This window comes from Lethenteron reissneri, chromosome 34 (genome assembly GCF_015708825.2).
Source record: "Lethenteron reissneri isolate LAM-NWPU_2019-01 chromosome 34, ASM1570882v1, whole genome shotgun sequence".
NCBI lineage: Eukaryota > Metazoa > Chordata > Hyperoartia > Petromyzontiformes > Petromyzontidae > Lethenteron > Lethenteron reissneri.
Window position 1 is genome coordinate 2,284,079 of NC_083812.1, and position 19,649 is coordinate 2,303,727.

The 19,649-nt window shown below is 54.0% G+C and overlaps 2 protein-coding genes across 4 annotated transcripts in view; one reads left to right on the top strand and one right to left on the bottom strand.

Annotated features, from left to right (window-relative positions):
• Window positions 1–873: 873 nt before the first annotated feature.
• Window positions 874–4,458, bottom strand: LOC133350535 (beta-microseminoprotein-like). Its single transcript, XM_061564913.1, has 4 exons — window positions 4,409–4,458; window positions 3,565–3,670; window positions 2,767–2,893; window positions 874–2,312 (listed from the first exon to the last, which is right to left on the bottom strand). The coding sequence occupies exons 1-4, from the start codon at window positions 4,409–4,411 to the stop codon at window positions 2,189–2,191; spliced, it is 360 nt and encodes a 119-aa protein (XP_061420897.1). The 5' UTR covers window positions 4,412–4,458; the 3' UTR covers window positions 874–2,188.
• Window positions 4,459–5,438: 980 nt separating this feature from the next.
• The window catches only part of LOC133350534 (cadherin-related family member 1-like), a 28,466-nt gene continuing 14,255 nt past the window's right edge, over window positions 5,439–19,649 (top strand). The window contains exons 1-12 of one of the 3 annotated variants that reach the window (XM_061564911.1): window positions 5,439–5,708; window positions 9,241–9,318; window positions 10,639–10,784; window positions 12,474–12,524; window positions 12,879–12,968; window positions 13,772–13,858; window positions 14,872–14,985; window positions 16,854–16,997; window positions 17,894–17,972; window positions 18,393–18,490; window positions 18,657–18,860; window positions 19,453–19,605. In XM_061564911.1, the coding sequence (XP_061420895.1) occupies window positions 9,282–9,318; window positions 10,639–10,784; window positions 12,474–12,524; window positions 12,879–12,968; window positions 13,772–13,858; window positions 14,872–14,985; window positions 16,854–16,997; window positions 17,894–17,972; window positions 18,393–18,490; window positions 18,657–18,860; window positions 19,453–19,605 (1,203 nt within the window). In that variant the 5' untranslated portion in view covers window positions 5,439–5,708; window positions 9,241–9,281. Of the gene's footprint in view, window positions 5,709–5,919; window positions 7,513–9,240; window positions 9,319–10,638; window positions 10,785–12,473; window positions 12,525–12,878; window positions 12,969–13,771; window positions 13,859–14,871; window positions 14,986–16,853; window positions 16,998–17,893; window positions 17,973–18,392; window positions 18,491–18,656; window positions 18,861–19,452; window positions 19,606–19,649 lie in introns of those variants that run through there. The other 2 variants (XM_061564910.1, XM_061564912.1) reach the window with 2 other exon arrangements.

Here is a 19,649-nt window from a genome sequence, read left to right on the forward strand (position 1 = left end):
GGCACGAAACGTCGTGAGAATTCTTTTATTGTTTTATTTTTATCATTTTATTATTTCCATTCTACGTGACTTTACCGAAAGAACCAAGAAGATGAATCCCTGCAGTCACGAAAGCTTCAAATCGAAATTTGATGTGACGTCGCCGATGCACGCTGCCCGTAGGCGACATTGCCAGAAGGGGAGGCTCGCGTGCGTGAACCGATAACGAAGCTCCTCTCCCCCCCCCGAGCATCCTGCCAGCTGGCGAGACACGCGAGTCCCGACTCGCTCGTCGCCAGGAGGCCAACCGTGACCCGCATGTCTAAGGGATGGGGGGGGGGGTGAGCGTCTATCCGCAGTGAACACCGTTCAACTCTGTTCGGGTACAACTGCACGTGCGTGACTTCGTCACCAGTTGTTGCTTTAGTTGCTGTTTGCCTTCGTGGTCGACGGAGGGCCCCGGGTGGAACGAGGAAAGGTGGCGACTTCACTTAAAGAAGGCGCACGTGCAGTCACCCCCCCCACCACCCCCGATGGAGTTGAAATACAAAATGGAGGTTAAAGTGCTGAATTGACAAATGTTCAGATGTTTGCGCTAAGTGTCGTTGAACTTGTCTTTCACTTTCTTGTTTCCTGCCCGGGCTCCATCGGCTCCCCCAGTGATCGGCGGCAACTGCCTCTTCTCCTTGTGCTGAAGACAAAGATCCCCCGTGTAGCCTTAACAGGCCGTTGCTGCAATTGTGGTGAGCGAGCACCTATATAAGTTCGGAACGGGTGACCAGCACCACGCCCAGTGACGATGTTTACACACCGCACCAGATACTAATTTGAGGCGGAGTCGACCTAGGGGAGGCCTAGGACCGGTTCAGGTAATGGTCACTGGTGTTGGTGGCCGTGAGCGGGAATCGAACTCGGATCGCCGGTTTCGTAGCGCAGCGCGCCAAGCGCTTCACTACCACTCCTCACAGACACACGCGGTGAGCTTTAATGAAATCATTTTTTATTGTGTGTGATTCAATTACTTCTAGATGTGCATATTTGTAAACTCGGTCCACCAATATCGTGCGCAAAACTTTCAACCTCGCTCGACATTGAGTGGTCACTGAAGCGAACAAAACTGCCGATATAAAATGTTACACCATCTTATCTTTTTGCGTTCAAATGCAGCTAATAGCATGGGCCATCGACTGCATGTCATGATTGTATCAACATCTCCCATGAGCGATAAAATCACTCAAGACACTTCGAGGCGCGGAGAAAAGCGCGCTTGGAATTGTCCAGAACGAGGGGCACGTGGATTCGAGAACGCACGCAAGTCAGAGACATCATCCTGATTGTAGAAACACTGACTCGAAGGACAGGCTGCCCGAAACGTCACCTGTTCCCCCGCACCTCCGATTAGCACGGATGGCTTCGTACGGTGCGAAAGAAGTTCAACATACGTATTATCATATACTTGTATTTATTTTTTTGAAGGCAGCAGTGCTGTTGACGAATGCGTTGAGTGTTTGAGGAGTCTAAGCGAACTTGGTGGGCGGGAGACGTCGTGAGAACACATGACGTCAGGTGGTCGAGACTAGCGACGGACTGGGAGTTGCAAGGAGGGAGCACACCTGGGCAAACGTCGATAGAGCCATGATGATGATGACATCAACTCGCGTGCAGGTGCCACGTGTAGGTAGTGAGCACTCCAAATATGAGAAACCGTCATTTAACAAATACTCAACATCTTCTTGGTTCTTTCGGTAAAGTCACGTAGAAGGGAAATAATACAATAATAAAAATAAAACATAATAAAATACAATTCTCACGACGTTTCAGCCACAACGCAAGCAGCCGTCCTCAGGTGAAGAACAGGTCTGTCGGAAAGACAGCGTCTGAATGAACACCACCAAGCTTGGCAGCGTATATTTAAGCTGGGTTATCAAATTCCTTTGTCAAGGCGCCCTTCCTCCTCGAACCAAGAAGATGAACCCCTGCAGTCACGAAAGCTTTAAATCGAAATACTCCAAAGACAAAGCGTGTATAGCAGGTTGTTGGAGCAAGCGCCGTTAGCGTGCACCCATCACCCCACCACCACTTAACCTTAACTCCTCCATCGCAATAATCATCATGATCAATCATCCCTCCCTCTCTCTCCGCTGATCTCGCGTGGTCTGGGTTCGCGCCGTGGCGGTGGCGGACGGGTCCCCACGCGTCGCGTTCCGCGCTATCCCACCATGTCGTGCGCGCACGGCTGGCTCGGGTCGTCCTTCTTCACCACCGAGTAGCGGCACGTGTCAACATCCAACACGGCCTCGCAGTCGGCCCCAAAGTTCACCGCTCTGCCCCCGCTGCCGGTCGATGAGAGGAGATGTGGGCAAAGTGCGCGGATAACATTAGCATCGTCATCATCGTCATCCCGTGAGCACATTACCCCTTCTTCTTGGTTCTTTCGGTAAAGTCACGTAGAAGGGGAATAATAAAGTAATATATTATTGTATTCTTTTATTATGTTTTATTTTATTATTTTATTATTTCCCTTCTACGTGACTTTACCGAAAGAACCAAGAAGATGAATCCCTGCAGTCACGAAAGCTTTAAACCACATTACCCCTATCATACAATCTCCGCATTGGCTTCCAATTAAATGTCGGGTTACAATTGAAAGTATTGCTGCTAACAAATAAGGGCCTTGAACGGGTGTTGTATTTGTTTACACCGTTTTACATTCAACAACGTGCGGCCGGGTGCGGGCGATTGATCGGTCGGGGGCGGATATGCGACGTTGTTGACGGCGTTACGTACATGCTGCAGCAGGAGACGGCCGTCTCCCCGCACGTGCACTGCATGCAGCCACGCGCTCTCCACTGCTCGCCGGCGAGTCGCGACTCGCCGTTTTCGTCCTTGCACGACCCCTCCTCCAGCACCGGGACTGCCGCGGGCACGGTGACAACAAACAAAACGAGGAAGACGAACGAGCAACGATCAGCGGTAACATCGACATCGTCATCGTCGTCAACAGTAGAAGCAGCAGCGGCAGCAGCAGCCATGCTCTGTTCACTGCTGGATAAAGGCACTCCCCACGCCGCCACTACCTTGTTTTGTGTGTGTGCGTGTTTGGTTCGCTGTCCTTCGCCCGCACCTCCGATCAGCACGCTTGGCTACGGACGGTGCGAAAGAAGTTCAACATACATACACATCTCGGCACGATGCCACCGACGCGCGAGATTATTTCATTGCTCCATCTCCGCGGTTGACGTGCTTTCGGGCTGGGCGGCTGAGGGGCATCACTTTCTGCGGCTGCCATGGTAATTGTGCATACGAAGGACCCCGCCTGCCATCGTCTCTTTGGCAATGCCGAGGAGCGGACACACCTCCGACAATCTCGGCGTGTCGGCCCCACGGCTCTTCGATGCCTCCTCCCCCAACGTAGCGAAGCTGTGTAACTCGTGCGGGGCAGCCCGGTGGAGGGAGAGACGCAGCATCGACAGCTCGTGCCGACGCGCAACATCTCCAGGGTAAGACAACGCGGTGGGGTGGGGGGGGTTGTCGGTGTGTTTTTTGTAATGTTGCTTCTGTCATTCAAGGGAGAGTGGCACTCACCTCCGTCCCGCATGACGATGTCCGCTGAGAGCTTCTGCTGGGTGCAGTAGCCGTGGGTGAGCGCTACCAGGGGCAGCAGGAGCAGCAGCAGATGCACCATGGCCTTCTGTGGCACACACAGACAAAGTTCCCCCGTGTAGCCCGCATAGAACGTTGGGGCAAGTTACGTGAACAAGCACCATATTTTAACACTAAAGCAGTCACTGACTCGCAACAACTTGCAATCATAAGTGACAGAGTTAATTTCGGGTAAAATTAATGAAAATGGGATATGGCGATAGCATAAAAATGAGATGTGATAGAGCAAATCTGAGATCAGATTTGGAATCAGCATCCTGAAATTAGTCTAAAACAGCTGCAAAAGTCCAGGCCAGAAAAAAATGTTTTTTTTGTTGACCAGTGTAATACCACGTTCCATGCTGTCCAAAATTGGATGTTTTCAACTCCTGGTGAAATAAAAGTGCTTTTACTTACGTTGCATTTCAGACCACCTCTAAGTCAAGAGTCAAATGCAGTTTGTTGTTGAACAACTGAACTGTATGAGCTCAATTGTTCTACGTTATCTCTTTTTTGCTTTCGTTCTTTTCGTGACGCTGCAGATGCCACTCTCTCCCACCACCTCCAATTAGTGCGGTTGGCTACGTACGGCGTGAAAGAAGTTCAACGTACGTACATACTCTTGCAAAATTTGACTCAACATGCTTCTCTCGAATTCTCACCTGGGTTAAACAAAATTAACGCGACGAACACCATCTCTCGACCCCCCCACCCATCACAACAGATGTAAGCCACGCAACCTTCCACCGTTAGCAATGTGCGTGAGCAGGCCAGCAGACGACCTCACCATGGAGGCGACGTTGCGATCACGGTCGAGGCGAAAGTCGATGTCCGTGTCGTCCAGCCTCTCACTTTATACCGAACGGCCTGCGGGCTTCCTGCACACGTGTGTACACACCCGCACACCTGCACACGCACCCGCACACCTGCTCACGCTACCGTCTTACAAATCAAACTCGTGTGTCATATTATAATTTCAGCGTGCAGGTGAGCGCTATTAGCATACGCGGATGATTAAGTATTCGGCTGACATGCTGGGACATTCATATGCGGCTGTTATTTCAAAATACATGTTAGATTTAGTTGTGGGGGGCGAGCGGTGGCGCAGTGGTTAGCGCACTGCGCTACACGCACTTTGGCGTGAGTTTGATTTCTGGCACGGCTAGCACCAGTGGTGATTGTACAAGGGCATTGCAGCAACATCAGCCATACTCTATCCACTGCTAGATGAAGGATGCGACCCGAACCGTCGTCGTCTCATACAGTCTTGTGCTGCAACAATCCATCCCGCGCCTGTGTACGAGCTGCTCTTTTGTAATCGCTCCATCTCCCACGGCTGTCGTTCCCTGCCCAGGTTCGGAAGGAAGAATCGATCGTCACCGCGCATCTCGTGACTCACTGCGTTCGCCCGTATCGCGAGCGAGAAGAGATGGCATTCATCCACAACTCAACACACTTCTCAATGTCTTCGCCCGTATCTATTTACACGCCTTCATTTCAGTCGCCAAAATGGCTTTTGGTATGTAACTTTTTCTTATAATTAATTCGCACGGGGTTATCGTGAGGTTTGTCTCTCGCTGTCTTAATTTCACGACTTGTATTCATGCTGAACGTATGCATGATTGCTGCTGCTGCTGCTGTACACAGCACCCAATAGAATTATTAGTATTATTTTGCAGGTATATGTCAGCCCCCGTGTCACGCAGGTGGTGGATTAAGGTGCGTGGCCTGCACTGCGCGGCTGTCGGATTAACTGCGCGCGGGGGGGGGGGGGGGGCTGTGTGTACCACGCTGGGCTGGGGGTGCGTGGGGGGGGGGGCGAGTAAAGCCCCCGAGATGATCGCTAATAATGCCGAGCGTTTGTGTGGCCACCGTCCATAGCCCCCAGGTGGTCCAGGCTCCTGCGGGGCGACGTTTTGCGGGACAGCAGAGAGCGGTGACGGATGAAATCCATCGTGGCACTCTCCTGCCGGGCTCTTCACGCTCCCTACGTCAAAAGCTGCTCGCATTTACCAGACGGCGCTGAGCAGCTCTTGGTGAAGTATGGTCAAGCAGACAACCCCCCCCCTCATATCCGACACCACGTGGTGAGGCCTTCGTCCAGAGGTAGATTGATTCATGGGCTATACATTAGTATTGTTGTTGTCGTAATTATGACGGGCTATATGCTGCATATATATAAATACGAGTACATATACAGCATGTATTGTAGTGGAGCGTTGTCACAGTGGTTCTCGCTGTGTGCCATCAAGCCGCCCACCTGAGTTCGATTCCCGACCATGGCTGACGCCAGTGCCGAGTGATATCGGTCCAGGGTGCCCCCTTACCAACCTGCATTGACACACGTGGTGAAGTATGGTCATGCAACACTCAAAACTGACACGGTCTGGAAAGGTCGTCCACCATTGGATTGACAATGTGCCACAAAACATAATTAATATGAATGTAGAGAACAATTACAACAATGACGCAATGCGTTATGAGCGCACTGCGTTGTGAACCTGGCGACCTGAATTCGATTGCGGACCACGGCTAACATCAGCGGTGAGTAATATCTGAACAGGTCCTGGCTCCCACGCCCCCCTCCGCCCTCAACCCGCAATTACCAGCGTGGTGAAGTATGGGCAAACAAAACAAAAACTTTAAAACCAAGGTACGGCGTGGACATGCTTCCATCAACAAGTTGAATTACGATGCGCTGTTAATAATCACTGCTCGAAGGGGCTCTACATCATTATCATTGCTGAGTGTCATTTTAAAACAGCGGTGTCAGATCCATAGGGGTTCGGACAAACTGTGTTGTCGCGCCTCAGGGTGCTTGGGAGATGAGAAACTCGGCACATTGGATGCGGTGACATTGATGGGCGTGACGACGCGGCGGCATTTGCAATGTTGGTCTTAATTAGTGTGTGGAGACTCACCACCGAGTCGCGCCTCCACGTATCTCGACTCCACGGTAGCGAGTTTGTGAGCATCGATGGCGATATTGGCACACACACAAAGTTAGATTGATTTAAAGATTGACAGGGTCTCTGCTCCTGCCACGCCCCGCGTGAAGCCGGGAAAGCCCCGCTGAGCACCCAGCGTGGGCCACAGGATGGCCCTGCCTGGGATGATGTTCATCAAACGCCTTCTTTGTCCTCCGTTACGTATCTTGTGCACCAATATCACGAATGCCACCACCACCGCCACCACCGCTACTACCACCGCCGGCACCACCACAGCCACCGCCGCCACCACGTCCGCGACTACCACCATCGACAACGACCGTCATGAGCCACTAAGTGGCGGTGACTTCACCACGGCGCTTGTGTGCACTTTAATGCCACGTGAAGTGTCGAATGCTCGCTTGGAGGAGGTCATGGTACAGGCCCAGGTGCCATGACTGAGATGACTGGCAGATGCACCATCTGTGCCCCCTGCTGTGCCAACTCGCTGTGTTTTATCCGCCCGGCGCTCCACTCGTTGTTGTGAGCCTCGCTGCTCTGCTACAATCACCACCACCAAACCCACAAGAACCACCACCGCCACCACCACGCACCCCGCAAGCTCTCTAAGCCGAGGGAAGAAGATTAGGCAGCAGAGCGGCTAAATCCACTCCCGTTAATTAGGCTTCGCCTCCCATAATCTGCGTCCCTGGACACTGCCCCGTGACAAACGAACGAGTCGCCGCTCCTGCGCTGAGGACGAAACCCTCACCCCCCCAAAACGCGTGCCTCGATCGGTCGCGAGTCAACGCCGCCGGCGTCAGTCGTGGGAGTTAATGCGTTGACGCGCGCGAAGGATGCGACTCGCGAGCCCGCGAGCTCTCTGGGATCGTCAGCATGCCTCCGTCTGACGACTGCCTCCCGCTATTTTTCGCCATCTGCGCGCTGCTGTTCGCGCCCGCGAGTGAGTCTCACCATTGCCGCTCATCTTTCCGCTTCTTCTTCTTCTTCTTCTCCTTACTCCCTCCTCTCTCCTCCTCCTGCTTTGCAACATCTTCATCCTCGCTTGCTGTGTGTGCTGTTGTTCGGCATGCGTCTCCTCTTGTTGTTAACTGTTTGACAGGCGAAGCCACGGGCTGCTTTTAAGTCATTGACCATTTGGTGGAGCATGCACTGACTTCTTGTGCGTTTACGAGACGTGTTAAAACGTGGTGAAGTATGGTCAAACAACCCCTGTGACCCTCATCCGCTGGTAGATGAACAATAGTGAGGGGGGGGGGGGCGCGGTGGTTATTTATTTATTTCATTAAAAAATCAACATATAATTAGGACGATGATTGTAATGGAGAATTATTTGAAATAGAAAACGACAGTGGTTGTTCTTTGGACAAACTTTCACTCGCCACAGGAATGTGGACATTCCACCACTGGTTCAGGACTGCTTGAGTGGGAACAAATTCGACTTTAAACTTGTGTGTTCTATCTAGATTTGTGTGTTCTATGGTGAGCTTCTTTCACACCGTACGAAGCCAATCGTGCTAATCGGAGCGCCAGTAGCCAGTTGTTTTCCAAATCATGGCCGCGAGAGACGGCTACGGCTTTGGGAGGCGTTCATCCAGTAGTGGATCGGTCTTGGCTAATGATGAGTAGCCACCAGTGGGGTTCGTTCACTTTCCATCGACTTGAGTCTCACAAACGTAAACCTTTGAGTTACTGAAAACCTGACTTCCTATTTGGATGCCTTCATGAACTGAAATCTGGGTTCAAACGATTGTAGCCAGATATTTTTTTAATTAAAAGCTCAACAACGTTGTCCCTATATTTGAGGAGATACGAATTCAATGTTTTTTGCATTTATAATTGTTGTACGCATACACTCGGCCTATTGATAAGTCACCGTTATGACCCTTTTAGAACACCTGAAATTACACGAGGCCACGAGCGTCTATAATTTTTATATTCAAAAAATATATTCATCATTTTTCTTTCCACAGTTGTATCCTGATTTTGCTTTCGGTTTCATTGCAACGAGATGAATAATCGCAATGCAGTGCGGCTTTTCCTGTTCGAAAATTATCCGTGGAATCGGATATCACAGAACTACTTCTGAAATCCCTTTAAGTGGTCTCTGACTAGAGGCCAGCAGCTTCCTACCACGGAGAGAAAATGTGCATAATCAAATTCAATGGCACGGTTGTTTTTGTGCAATCATGGGTGACCGTGCTGATACCATCAGCTCAACACACTTGAGAACCCGGTTTAATCATAAGGCAGCCACCGGATTAGAACCGCAAATCTCAGCAGTGCCAAATCAGAGCTCTGACCTCTGAGCCACGTGGCCACCTCGACATCAGATCATTATATTGTTGTACAAATGCTTACATTCATCCGGAAACAGCCTGCATGGAACACTGTTCCAGGAATTATTTTGGCATAACGCGTCAATCATCTCAATCTGATGTTGATCCCTTGATGCTTATTTTGCACCTGCTACGATGATCGACAAATAGGGTACAATAATATAGGATTATTATAACGAGGCGTACTTTGTATTCTAGCAGTGGCAGTGACCCGGAAGATATTGAGTAAGATGTGAGGCCCTGATTGTCCCCCATTCGCATGGTTATGGTGGACGCCATTGTTGTGAGTTATTAATCCAATTAATTCAACGACTAATTTGTCATCTACGCAGCGCAAGCGAACTTCGCTCCATTCTTCCACGAGGGAGGGAACATGGCTTTCACGAGCCTCGCGGAAGACACCGCCGTGGGTAAGGAGCTTCCCAGGGAGACCCGGGGGCCAAGTGTCCAGCGGTTTAGGGAAAAATCATCACTCGAGTGAAATATTCATCCCGTACGAGATGATGGCTTGCCAGCAAACAACCGCAGGAGAAATGCATTGCCTCGCGTTGTTCTCGAGGCAATGCCACGGACATCATTACGTCAGTTGGTTAAGGGAGAGAGCGATCGGCGTGGGAGCAGAGTACTGTACTACTACCGATATCGGCTTCACCGATTTCACGCTTGACTCTATGAATTTGATCAAAATTGAGAAAAGGGGGCTGAGCCATTTGCAGGGATGCTTTGCCCCTCCTTTCCATTATTTCTCCATAAAAAAATATTGGTACGATATTGAACAGGATTTGAAAACATATCTTTAGGGTGCTCATTTTGTTCAGCATTTGACGCGTGTTTAAACTGTAACTATGCCCCTAACAACACAGTGCGCTAACCACTACGCTGCCGCTCTCATAGAACGATCTCCCATATACAGTGGTCTGAACAGACTTTTGGGGCAAGCGCTGTTAGCCACCTATGAATGCCGGTAGGGTACACGAGGCGGAGGGTGGCCAGCCCCACACTCGGCCGCCTTTGTCTCCCTCGTGGCGATGTTTACGACACACACCGCACCAGGTACTTATTTGAGTCATGCCCACACACATTTACACAACAACAACCGCCATTCGCCACGAAGTGGCGGTGACGTCACCACAACGCTTGTGCCAGGCTATGTGCACCGTACACACACACTTACACACACGCGCGCGCACGCGCGCACGCACGCACGCACACACGCGCACACACACAGATCCCCCGTATAGCTTTTACAGACTGTAGGAGCAAGTGCAGGGGGTGGATGGCCAGCACCACGCCCGACCGCCTTTGTCTCCCCAAGTGGCAATGTTTACACACCGCACCAGGTACTTATTTGAGGCTGAGTCGACCTAGGGGAGGCCCAGGACCGGTTTAGATAATCGTCACTGCTTGCTAGCCGTGAGCGGGAATCGAACCCGGGTCGCCGGGTTCTTAGCGCACCACGCTAACCGCTACACTACCGCACACACACGCGCACACACGTGCACACACACGCACACACGTGCACACACACGCACACACGTGCACACACACGCACACACGCGCACACACGTGCACACACACGTGCACACACACGCACACACATGCACACACACGCACACACACACACGTGCACACACACGCACACACACGCACACACGTGCACACACACGCACACACACGCACACACGTGCACACACACGCACACACACGCACACGCGTGCACGTGCATCCAGGTACCCAGGTGTTCACGCTCAATGGCAGCGACCCAGAGGGCGCGCGGGTGACGTACGGCATGGAGGCGCCCCCGGGGCAGAAGGAGGTCTTCGCGGTGGAGCCGCGATCGGGCAACGTGACCTTGGTGGCACCGCTGGACCGTGAGGTGGGTGTGTGTCTGTGTGTGTGTCAGTGTGTGTCTGTGTGTGTGTGTGTGTGTCTGTGTGTGTCTGTGTGTGTCTGTGTGTGTGTGAGCGTGTGTGTGTGTCAGTGTGTGTGTCTGTGTGTGTGTCAGTGTGTGTCTGTGTGTGTGTGAGCGTGTGTGTGTGTCAGTGTGTGTCTGTGTGTGTGTGAGCGTGTGTGTGTGTCAGTGTGTGTGTCTGTGTGTGTGTCTGTGTGTCTGTGTGTGTGTGAGTGTTGTGTCTGTGGTGTGTCAGTGTGTGTGTGAGCGTGTGTGTGTGTCAGTGTGTGTGTCAGTGTGTGTGTCTGTGTGTGTGTGAGCGTGTGTGTCTGTGTGGGTGTCTGTGTGTGTGTCTGTGTGTCTGTGTGTCTGTGTGCGTGTGTGTGTGTCAGTGTGTGTGTCAGTGTGTGTGTCTGTGTGTCTGTGTGTCTGTGTGTGTGTCTGTGTGTGTGTCTGTGTGTCTGTGTGTGTGTGAGCGTGTGTGTGTGTCAGTGTGTGTGTCTGTGTGTGTGTCTGTGTGTCTGTGTGTGTGTGAGCGTGTGTGTGTGTCAGTGTGTGTGTCTGTGTGTGTGTCTGTGTGTCTGTGTGTCTGTGAGCGTGTGTGTGTGTCAGTGTGTGTGTCAGTGTGTGTGTCTGTGTGTGTGTGAGCGTGTGTGTGAGTGTGTGTCTGTGTGTGTGTCAGTGTGTGTGTCTGTGTGTGTGTGTCTGTGTGTGTGTCTGTGTGTGTGTCAGTGTGTGTGTGAGTGTGTGTGTCTGTGTGGGTGTCTGTGTGTGTGTCTATGTGTGTGTGTGTCTGTGTGTGTCTGTGTGTCTGTGTGTGTCAGTGTGTGTGTGAGCGTGTGTGTGAGTGTGTGTCTGTGTGTGTGTCAGTGTGTCAGTGTGTGTGTGAGCGTGTGTGTAAGTGTGTGTCTGTGTGTGTGTGAGCGTGTGTGTGAGTGTGTGTCAGTGTGTGTGTGAGCGTGTGTGTGAGTGTCTGTGTGTGTGTGTGTCTGTGTGTGTGTCTGTGTGTGTGTCTGTGTGAGCGTGTGTGTGAGCGTGTGTGTGAGTGTGTGTCTGTCTTTGCGTGTGTCTGTGTGTGTGTGAGTGTGTGTGTCTGTCTTTGTGTGTGTCTGTGTGTGTGTCTGTGTGTGTGTGTGTCTGTGTGTGAGCGTGTGTGTGAGTGTGTCTGTGTGTGTGTGAGTGTGTGTGTCTGTCTTTGTGTGTGTCTGTGTGTGTGTCTGTGTGTGTGTCTGTGTGTGTGTGAGCGTGTGTGTGAGTGTGTGTCTGTGTGTGTGTCTGTGTGTGAGTGTGTCTGTGTGTGAGTGTGTGTGTGTCTGCCTTTGTGTCTGTGTGTGAGCGGTGGTGCAGCGGTTAGCACGCTGCGCCACGAACCCGACGACCCGAGTTCACCATCTCGCTCAGCACAACCAACATCAGCGATGAATATCTCAGCCGGTTCTGGGCCTCCCCTAGGTCGACTCAGCCTTAAACGAGCACCTGGTGCGATGTGTAAACATCTCCACTCGGGAGACAAAGGCGGCCGGGCGTGGTACTGGCCACCCACCCCCTTGTGTGCCACAGTGCAGGCCTTCATAAGTGCTCGCGAACAGCACTTGCCCCTACAGTGTGTCACAGGCTCTACCGGGAGGGATCTTTGTGTGCGCGCGTTGTGCTCCCCTGTCCCCCTGCGCCCAGAGAGTGGACGAGCTGGACGTGATGGTGAGCATCTCTGACGGACTGAACACGGTAAGCGAGCGAGCGAGCGACATCCTCCTCCACGTTGGTTCGTTCCCTTCCGTAGGCGCTCACCCGCGCCGCCTGTTACACCGGAGTGGTTGATGCCTGTAGGGGAAAAAAGTTCTACTGGCCGATGAACGAACCGTGTTTTTAGCGTCCGTACACGGGCGAGAGTGGTGCTGTTGACCGCGTGATATCTCCCCCCATGTTGTGTTCGCATTGGGGTTTCTGCGGCTGCTTCGGGCTACTGACAAACATCCCAACGTAGGAGCCTACTCAACAACGAAAGCTGTTTTGAGACTCATTGAGGCACTTCTGGATAAACTGCACGACGACGATAACTACCATGGCGTGCTCTGGCAGGTCGTGGAGAAGGCTCGCGTGTTCGTGACGGACGTTAATGATGAGCCACCTGTGTTTGATGGGATGCCCTACACAGTCACCGTGCCTGAGGTGAGGTCCCCACCTGCTCGCCGAGATACGCTCCTACCCAGCTGTCTGCCTAACTGCCCATCCACCTACCCACCTGCCTATCTCACCACCTACCCACTGCCTACCTATCCACCCACCTACCCATCTACCGACCTATCCACCCACCTGCCTATCTTACCACCCACCCACCTGCCTACCTATCCACCCACCTACCCATCTCACCACCTACCCACCCACCTGCCTCTATGCCTACCTATCAAACCACCAAAGCAATTTGCTACCGACCCACATATCTTCATACCTACCCAAGTACCCACTTACCTGTCTGCCTGCCAACCAACCTGCCTTCCCACTTACACACCTGCCAACATCTTCCTCGACTCACCCACCTACTTACACTACCATTCACAAACCACCTACGTACACACCGATGTACCTGCCTACAATAAGCCACAGCTCTATTATAGAAACAACATTCGGCACTTGACATGCCCTGGGTTAACAGGAGACAGCCAGTGCACAAAAGTCCAGAACGCTGCACAGGGAATGACTGCGTCATTACACATCTGCCTCGCCTTGCTCTGTCCTAATAGGATTAGAGCAATATAGGGTACAATAATATCGGATTACCGGGATGCATTCCAGCTGCCGCTCCAAGGCCAGCCGAGCAGCGCTCCCGAAGACACGGAGCGAGCCGCCGGGCTCCGCAAACGCTGCGCGCACTCAACGGCAGGGGAAGGGGTGGGGGGGAGCGATAGCTGAGCTAGAGAATGGTGATAAATTGACGGTGGGCTCGTTGACTCGCGGGTTCCCTCTTCCGCCAGGACTGTCCGAGTGGGGCGAGTCTGCTACGAGTCACGGCCACCGACAGAGACGCCGGCTCTGGGGGCAGCATCCTGTACCACCTGCAGGTGTGAGGCCACCAGCCCGTGCCTGGCACCCCCACCACCGCCACCAGCCACACCGCCACTCACAGCCTCCCCCCACTCCCTGCCGCCAAAACTCCCCACCGCAACACCAGCAATGCCAGCCGCATCCTAGCCGCAGTATTGACATTGGGCACAGAGTTTACATTGAACGAGAGCGCCGTTGTTATTCACGTAAAACCAAATCAGATCTCGGGCGTCACGATGGCGAGATGTTAACTACCCCGTCTGGTATACAGGAGGTCGTATTTTCGAACCAGACCCTGACGCCTGGATGTTGGAGGTTGCGGTGTCTCTCTCTCTCCCCGTGGTGGCGTTGGATTTTTCTCCGGGTCCTCAGATTTTCCCCTCCACATTTAGAATCGACGTCACGCGTTTGGAGTGTTTTGCTGCTGTACAATTCCATGTGACATAATTTGTGGCCAGGTCGAGCGGAATGTGGATCCCCGCCTGTTCCATCTTTACCGGATAGAGTGTTTCCCCCTTTCTCTGGCTAGGCTCCGGGTGTCCTCCCACTTGTAAAGAAAGAAACACTCATTAATTGGACGACAACACATTCGTTCTTAATTTGAAGCTTTCGTCACTGCAGGAATCCATACTCTGGTTCTTTCGGTAAAGTCACGTGGGTAGAAAATAATAGATCACGATGTTTCGATCGCAACACAAGCAAACCGTCGTCAGGTGAGACCAACACAGCATTTCCCCTGCTGTGTTGCGATCGAAACGTCGTGATCTATTATTTTCTACCCACGTGACTTTACCGAAAGAACCAAAGAGAATGCACACCTTCGTGATACATAGAGGACCGCAGGGGCTTTGGTGGCGAATTTGGCCAGCGGCTCCTCTCCGTGCGACTTTTGCTGCCTCTACCGCTCGTCTGTGGGTGCTCCTCCTCCCGGCGCCTCCGAGTGGGGGCTCGACACGACGTGTACGCACACTACAACTACAACTATTATTATTATTATTAAACGACGCTGTGTCTCTCGCTGCCGTGGCAGGGCGCGCGGGGGCTGTTTGCGGTGGACCGGCACAGCGGCGTCGTGCGCCTGAAGCCGAACGCGTCGCTCGACTACGAGAGGGAGCGCGCCCACACCGTCACCGTGGTGGCGCAGGTGACGAAGGGGAAGCAGCGGTGGTGTGTGTGGGGTGGGTGGGGTGGGGTGGGTGGTGTGGGTGGTGTGGGGTGGGTGGTGTGGGTGGTGTGGGTGGGGTGGGTGGGGTGGGGTGGGTGGTGTGGGTGGTGTGGGTGGGGTGGGTAGTGTGGGTGGGGTGGGTGGTGTGGGTGTGGTGGGGTGGGTGGTGTGAGTGGTGTGGGTGGGGTGGGTAGTGTGGGTGGGGTGGGTGGTGTGGGTGGGGTAGGGTGATGTGGGTGGGGTGGGTGGGGTGGGTGGGGTGGTTGGGGTGGGTGGGGTGGGTGGTGTGGGTGGGGTGGGTGGGGTCGGTGGGGTGGGTGATGTGGGTGGGGTGGGTGGGGTGGGTGGGGTGGTTGGGGTGGGTGGTGTAGGTAGGGTAGGTGGGGTGGGTGGTGTGGGTGGGGTGGGTGGCGTGGGTGGTGTGGGTGGGGTGGGTGGGGTTGGGTGGGTGGGTGGTGTGGGTGGGGTGGGTGGGTGGTGGTGGGTGTTGTGGGTGGGGTGGGTGGGGTTGGGTGGGTGGTGTTGGTGGGGTGGAGTGGATGTTGTGGGTGATGTGGGTGGTGTGGGTGGTGTGGGAGTGGGTGGGGTGGGTGGCAGGCCGGGGCGGCTTGGGTTGGCGCCACTGGACTCGCCGATTATTCCGGCGACAATCGTTTGACTCGCGAGCTTCTTCACCTCCAAATCCGCCCGCGGTGGTCGGCGTTACGCGGGGCCCCAGTGTGGCCGTGATCGTCCTGGTTGACAGTAATTTAGCAGAGACACACCAGTAAGTTAGCAGTGTACCTCTGGTGGTCACCCCTTGCGTTGTCTTCGTTACTTCTCTCTCCCCCGTGCGCGTGTCTCTCGCCGCCTCTGCAGCCGCACGCGCAAAAAAGAGACAAAGGCAAAGCTCCCCGTATAGCCTGTAACAGACTGTAGGGGCAAGTGCTGTTAGCGAGTAGCACCTATGAAGGCCGGCATGGCACACGAGGTGGTGTGTGGCCAACACCACGCCTGGCCGCCTTTGTCTCCCCAGTGGCGATGTTTACACATCACACCAGGTACTTATTTGAGACTGAATCGACCTAGGGGAGGCCCAGGACCGGTTCAGATAATCGTCACCGGTGTTGGCCGTGAGCTGGAATAGAACTCGGGTCGCCAGGTTCGTAGCGTAGCGCTCACCGCAACACCACCGCTCTTCCCAACGCACTGTGCCTCGCTCTCTCGCTCGGAGCCGCACGCACACACGAGGAGCTCCCAACAACTAATGATGCCATGAGCACAGTTGGCGACCTACGGTGCGAAAGAAGTTCGACATACACATGTGACATCAAGACACAAGAATGACCTGCACTGAAGTGTGCTTTTCATCAGCTCTGACCCTGCCTTTACATTCGTGAACATCTGACAACTCTGCTCCCGTGGTGGTGGGCAGCAGAGTCCAGAGCAAGCTGTACCGTACCTCCATGCTCCCACATCTTTGCATCCCGCCTTCACCGACCGGCGCTGAATAGCGTGGGTGAAGTACGGTCAATGAAACCCCTATCGACCCCGCACCTCGTGGCAGGAGGCACCCCCCCCCCCCCCCCGACCAGCGGTGTATCCCACACAGGGGCTGTGTGTGATAACTCCGCACCAACCGAGTCTGGAACGTCGCGGTGCTCGGGACGGCTGGGAGAAATTGAGCCGTGCGCAGAACGTGAAACGCCGTTCCCGTCTCCTCCCCTCTCCTCCCCTGCTCCCTCCGGTCAAAATCCCGCAACGCGATTGTCTCCCGCGGCGATCACGACCCCGACGCCGAAGCAAATCTCTCCCTCGCCCGTCCACCCGCCTCCGTCACCCCCCTCCCGATCGCTTGCGCGGCGCAGGACGGCGGCGGGCGGCTGCGCGAGGCGTTCGTGGTGTTCTCGGCGTCGGCGCTCGTCACGGTGGGCGTGAGCGACGTGCAGGACACGCCGCCCGCCTTCGTCGGCGTGCCCTACCACGCGGTGGTGTACGAGGACACCCCCTCCGTGAGTAGCCGCGGTGTCGCCGACAACGCCGCCACCACCGCCGCCGCCACAACCACCACCGCCACCACCAAAACCACCACCAATGCCTCCACCGCTACCAACACAACCGTCCCATCACCACCACCACCGCCATGACCACCGCCACCACCACATTTGCCACCACCGCCACCACCATCGCTACTGTCAGAAATGTCGCCGGTCCTCACCAACAGCACCATCACAACCAGCACCACAACCATCACCACCACAACCACGACAACCACTAACAAAAGACAAAGACAAAAACAAAAATCCCACCCCTTATAGCCTTCACAGACTGTTAGCCAGCACCTATTTTCTACTATTTTGTAAGGCCCACTGAGCCATTAGCTTCTTTCTCAGAAGCGTCCTCGTCACAAATGATAGCTCAACAAAGTATCACGAGGAAATGTTCAGCAGCCAAATACTCTAAACGCCTGATGTTGATACCAAATGTGGAGAGAAAAACCGGAGGAGAAACCCGGAGAAAAATTTCCACGCAAACTCCAAGTATACAGGCACCTCTCGATTTAAAGCTTTCGTGACTGCAGGGATTCATCTTCTTGGTTCTTTCGGTAAAGTCACGTAGAATGGAAAAAATAAAATAATAAAAATAAAACATAATACAATATTTTATTTTATTATATTATTTATTATGTTTTATTTTTATTATTTTATTATTTCCATTCTACGTGACTTTACCGAAAGAACCAAGAAGATATACAGGCACCGTCATCGTCGGGATCGAACCCACGACGTTCTGTCGACCAGGCGAGGTAGTCAACATCTCGCCGCCGCGGCAGCGGTCTCCGTGGCCTGGCCGTAGCTCGCGCAACTCCGTCTCGGACCCCTCGTGCCGTCCCGTCCGCCGCGCGCAGGGAGCGGACATCTTCACGGTGGTGGCGTACGACGGGGACCAGGCGATCCCCAACCCCATTCGCTACTCCGTCGTCAACGGTACCCAGGACAGCGTCGCCGCTCTCTCAACAAAAACAAAGCCGGGCTCGGGTCAAAAAAGTAAAATGTAGAGGCGCAGGCCTGCAACTTCTTGCTCGCGCCCAAGCTCGTGGCAACGCCTTGACGAGAGGGAGCTCTCAAGATCCCTCGAGTCTAGAGAGGGTATTTGGCCTACTCTTTCATGCTGGTCAGATGACTTTGAAGAGGTGGGGGGAACCCACTGTTTACCCCACCACACGTGACCTGCATCTACTCAAGCACATCAGAGATCCAGACCGTATTCAGTTGCAATTAAGCCCTGCATACAAACAAAGATCCCCCATATAGCCTTAACAGACTGTAGGGGCAAGTGCTGTTAAGCCCTGCACACACACATACACACACACCTGTGAATAATAATCACAATCTTCCTCGCTGCAGGTAGCAATGGACTGTTCCTGATCAACGAAACTACCGGAGCCATCACCGTGCCTGACGTGACGAGATTAAACGAAGACTCGTATCAGCTCTTCGTCCAGGTATTTTATCCAGTACCTCCCCCTATCCCCCTGGCTCCAGTGCCCCTGCAGCGAGTGGCTGCGCCGTGACGATGCTGCTTTTAACCCAAGTCATTGTGTACACACACACACACGTGACGCTAGAACGCTATTGTGACGCAATCCGCTCGCCGCTCGTGCCGCGCAGGCGGACGAGGTCGGAGCGTCTCCGCTGGGCCGCTCCGGCGCGCTGGCCGCCGTCGCGGTGACCGTGGTGGACGTGAACGACCACAGCCCCGTGTTCAGCGGCCCCGCGGGCCCGCAGCACGTGTTCCGCACGAGCGTCCGGGAGAACCCGCCGCTCGGAGAGGTCATCCGCGGACTCAACATCACCGTGTCCGACGGGGACAAGGTGGGCGCAACGGCCTGGGGCAGGAAGTGAATCGATTTTTTGTTATCGGTCCGTCGATTAAATGAATTCTTTAATTCGAGCCAACGCCCCCCCCAAATGCCCACGTGGCCCCGCCTCCTTATGCTAACCACGGCGCCACCGTTCCTCTACCGTAATTAATTCGTTCTTGCCATCCACTTAACTTTTCCAATTTTGATGACGTACGTGTACGTCATCAGTTTTATATGTAATCACTTTTTCAGTATCGAGGCTCCAGCAAGACCATATATGGGATAGCGTTTAGCACAGTTTGGCACCAGCTATCGTAGAGTGCGGTTGTGTCACTACAGTTCTCTGCGGTGAGTACAATGTCTTTAAAAACAACGGCGCTACGCTTCCCTAAAGAAAATTTCCGCTGAGCCACTTGCGCGTTTCGAGATTCGACGGTGAACGGCACACCCACCCTGCTCCACCTAGCAGTCGCCTAGCAACGAGACGGAATTAACCCGCCTGCGACCCCTCCACGACTGCGATCTTCCGCACTGGCGCACGTGCTCACGCGCGCTTCCGTGTCGGCGTCGTCCGTGCGTGTGCCACCCCGCCGCGCACGCAGGGCGCCAACGCCAAGTTCCGTCTGCGCGTGCTGGGCGCCGGCGCCGCCCTCCGCGTCGTTCCGGGCACCGTCCTCAACGAGGCCCCCGTGGCGCTCGTGGTCACCAACTCGGCGGCATTCGACTACGAGCGGACGCGCAGCATCCGCTGCCAGGTGCGGGTCACGGGGTCAACGACAACAGTGGCAACGAGGGGTTC

What these genes read in the sequence shown, in the direction of transcription:
- LOC133350535 (XM_061564913.1), bottom strand. An exon ending in CATCGTCATGCGGGACGGAG is followed by an intron (nt 2,894 to 3,564) that starts GTGAGTGCCACT and finishes TGCCCGCGGCAG; the next exon opens with TCCCGGTGCTGGAGGAGGGG. An exon ending in GCCGTCTCCTGCTGCAGCAT is followed by an intron (nt 2,313 to 2,766) that starts GTACGTAACGCC and finishes ATCGACCGGCAG; the next exon opens with CGGGGGCAGAGCGGTGAACT.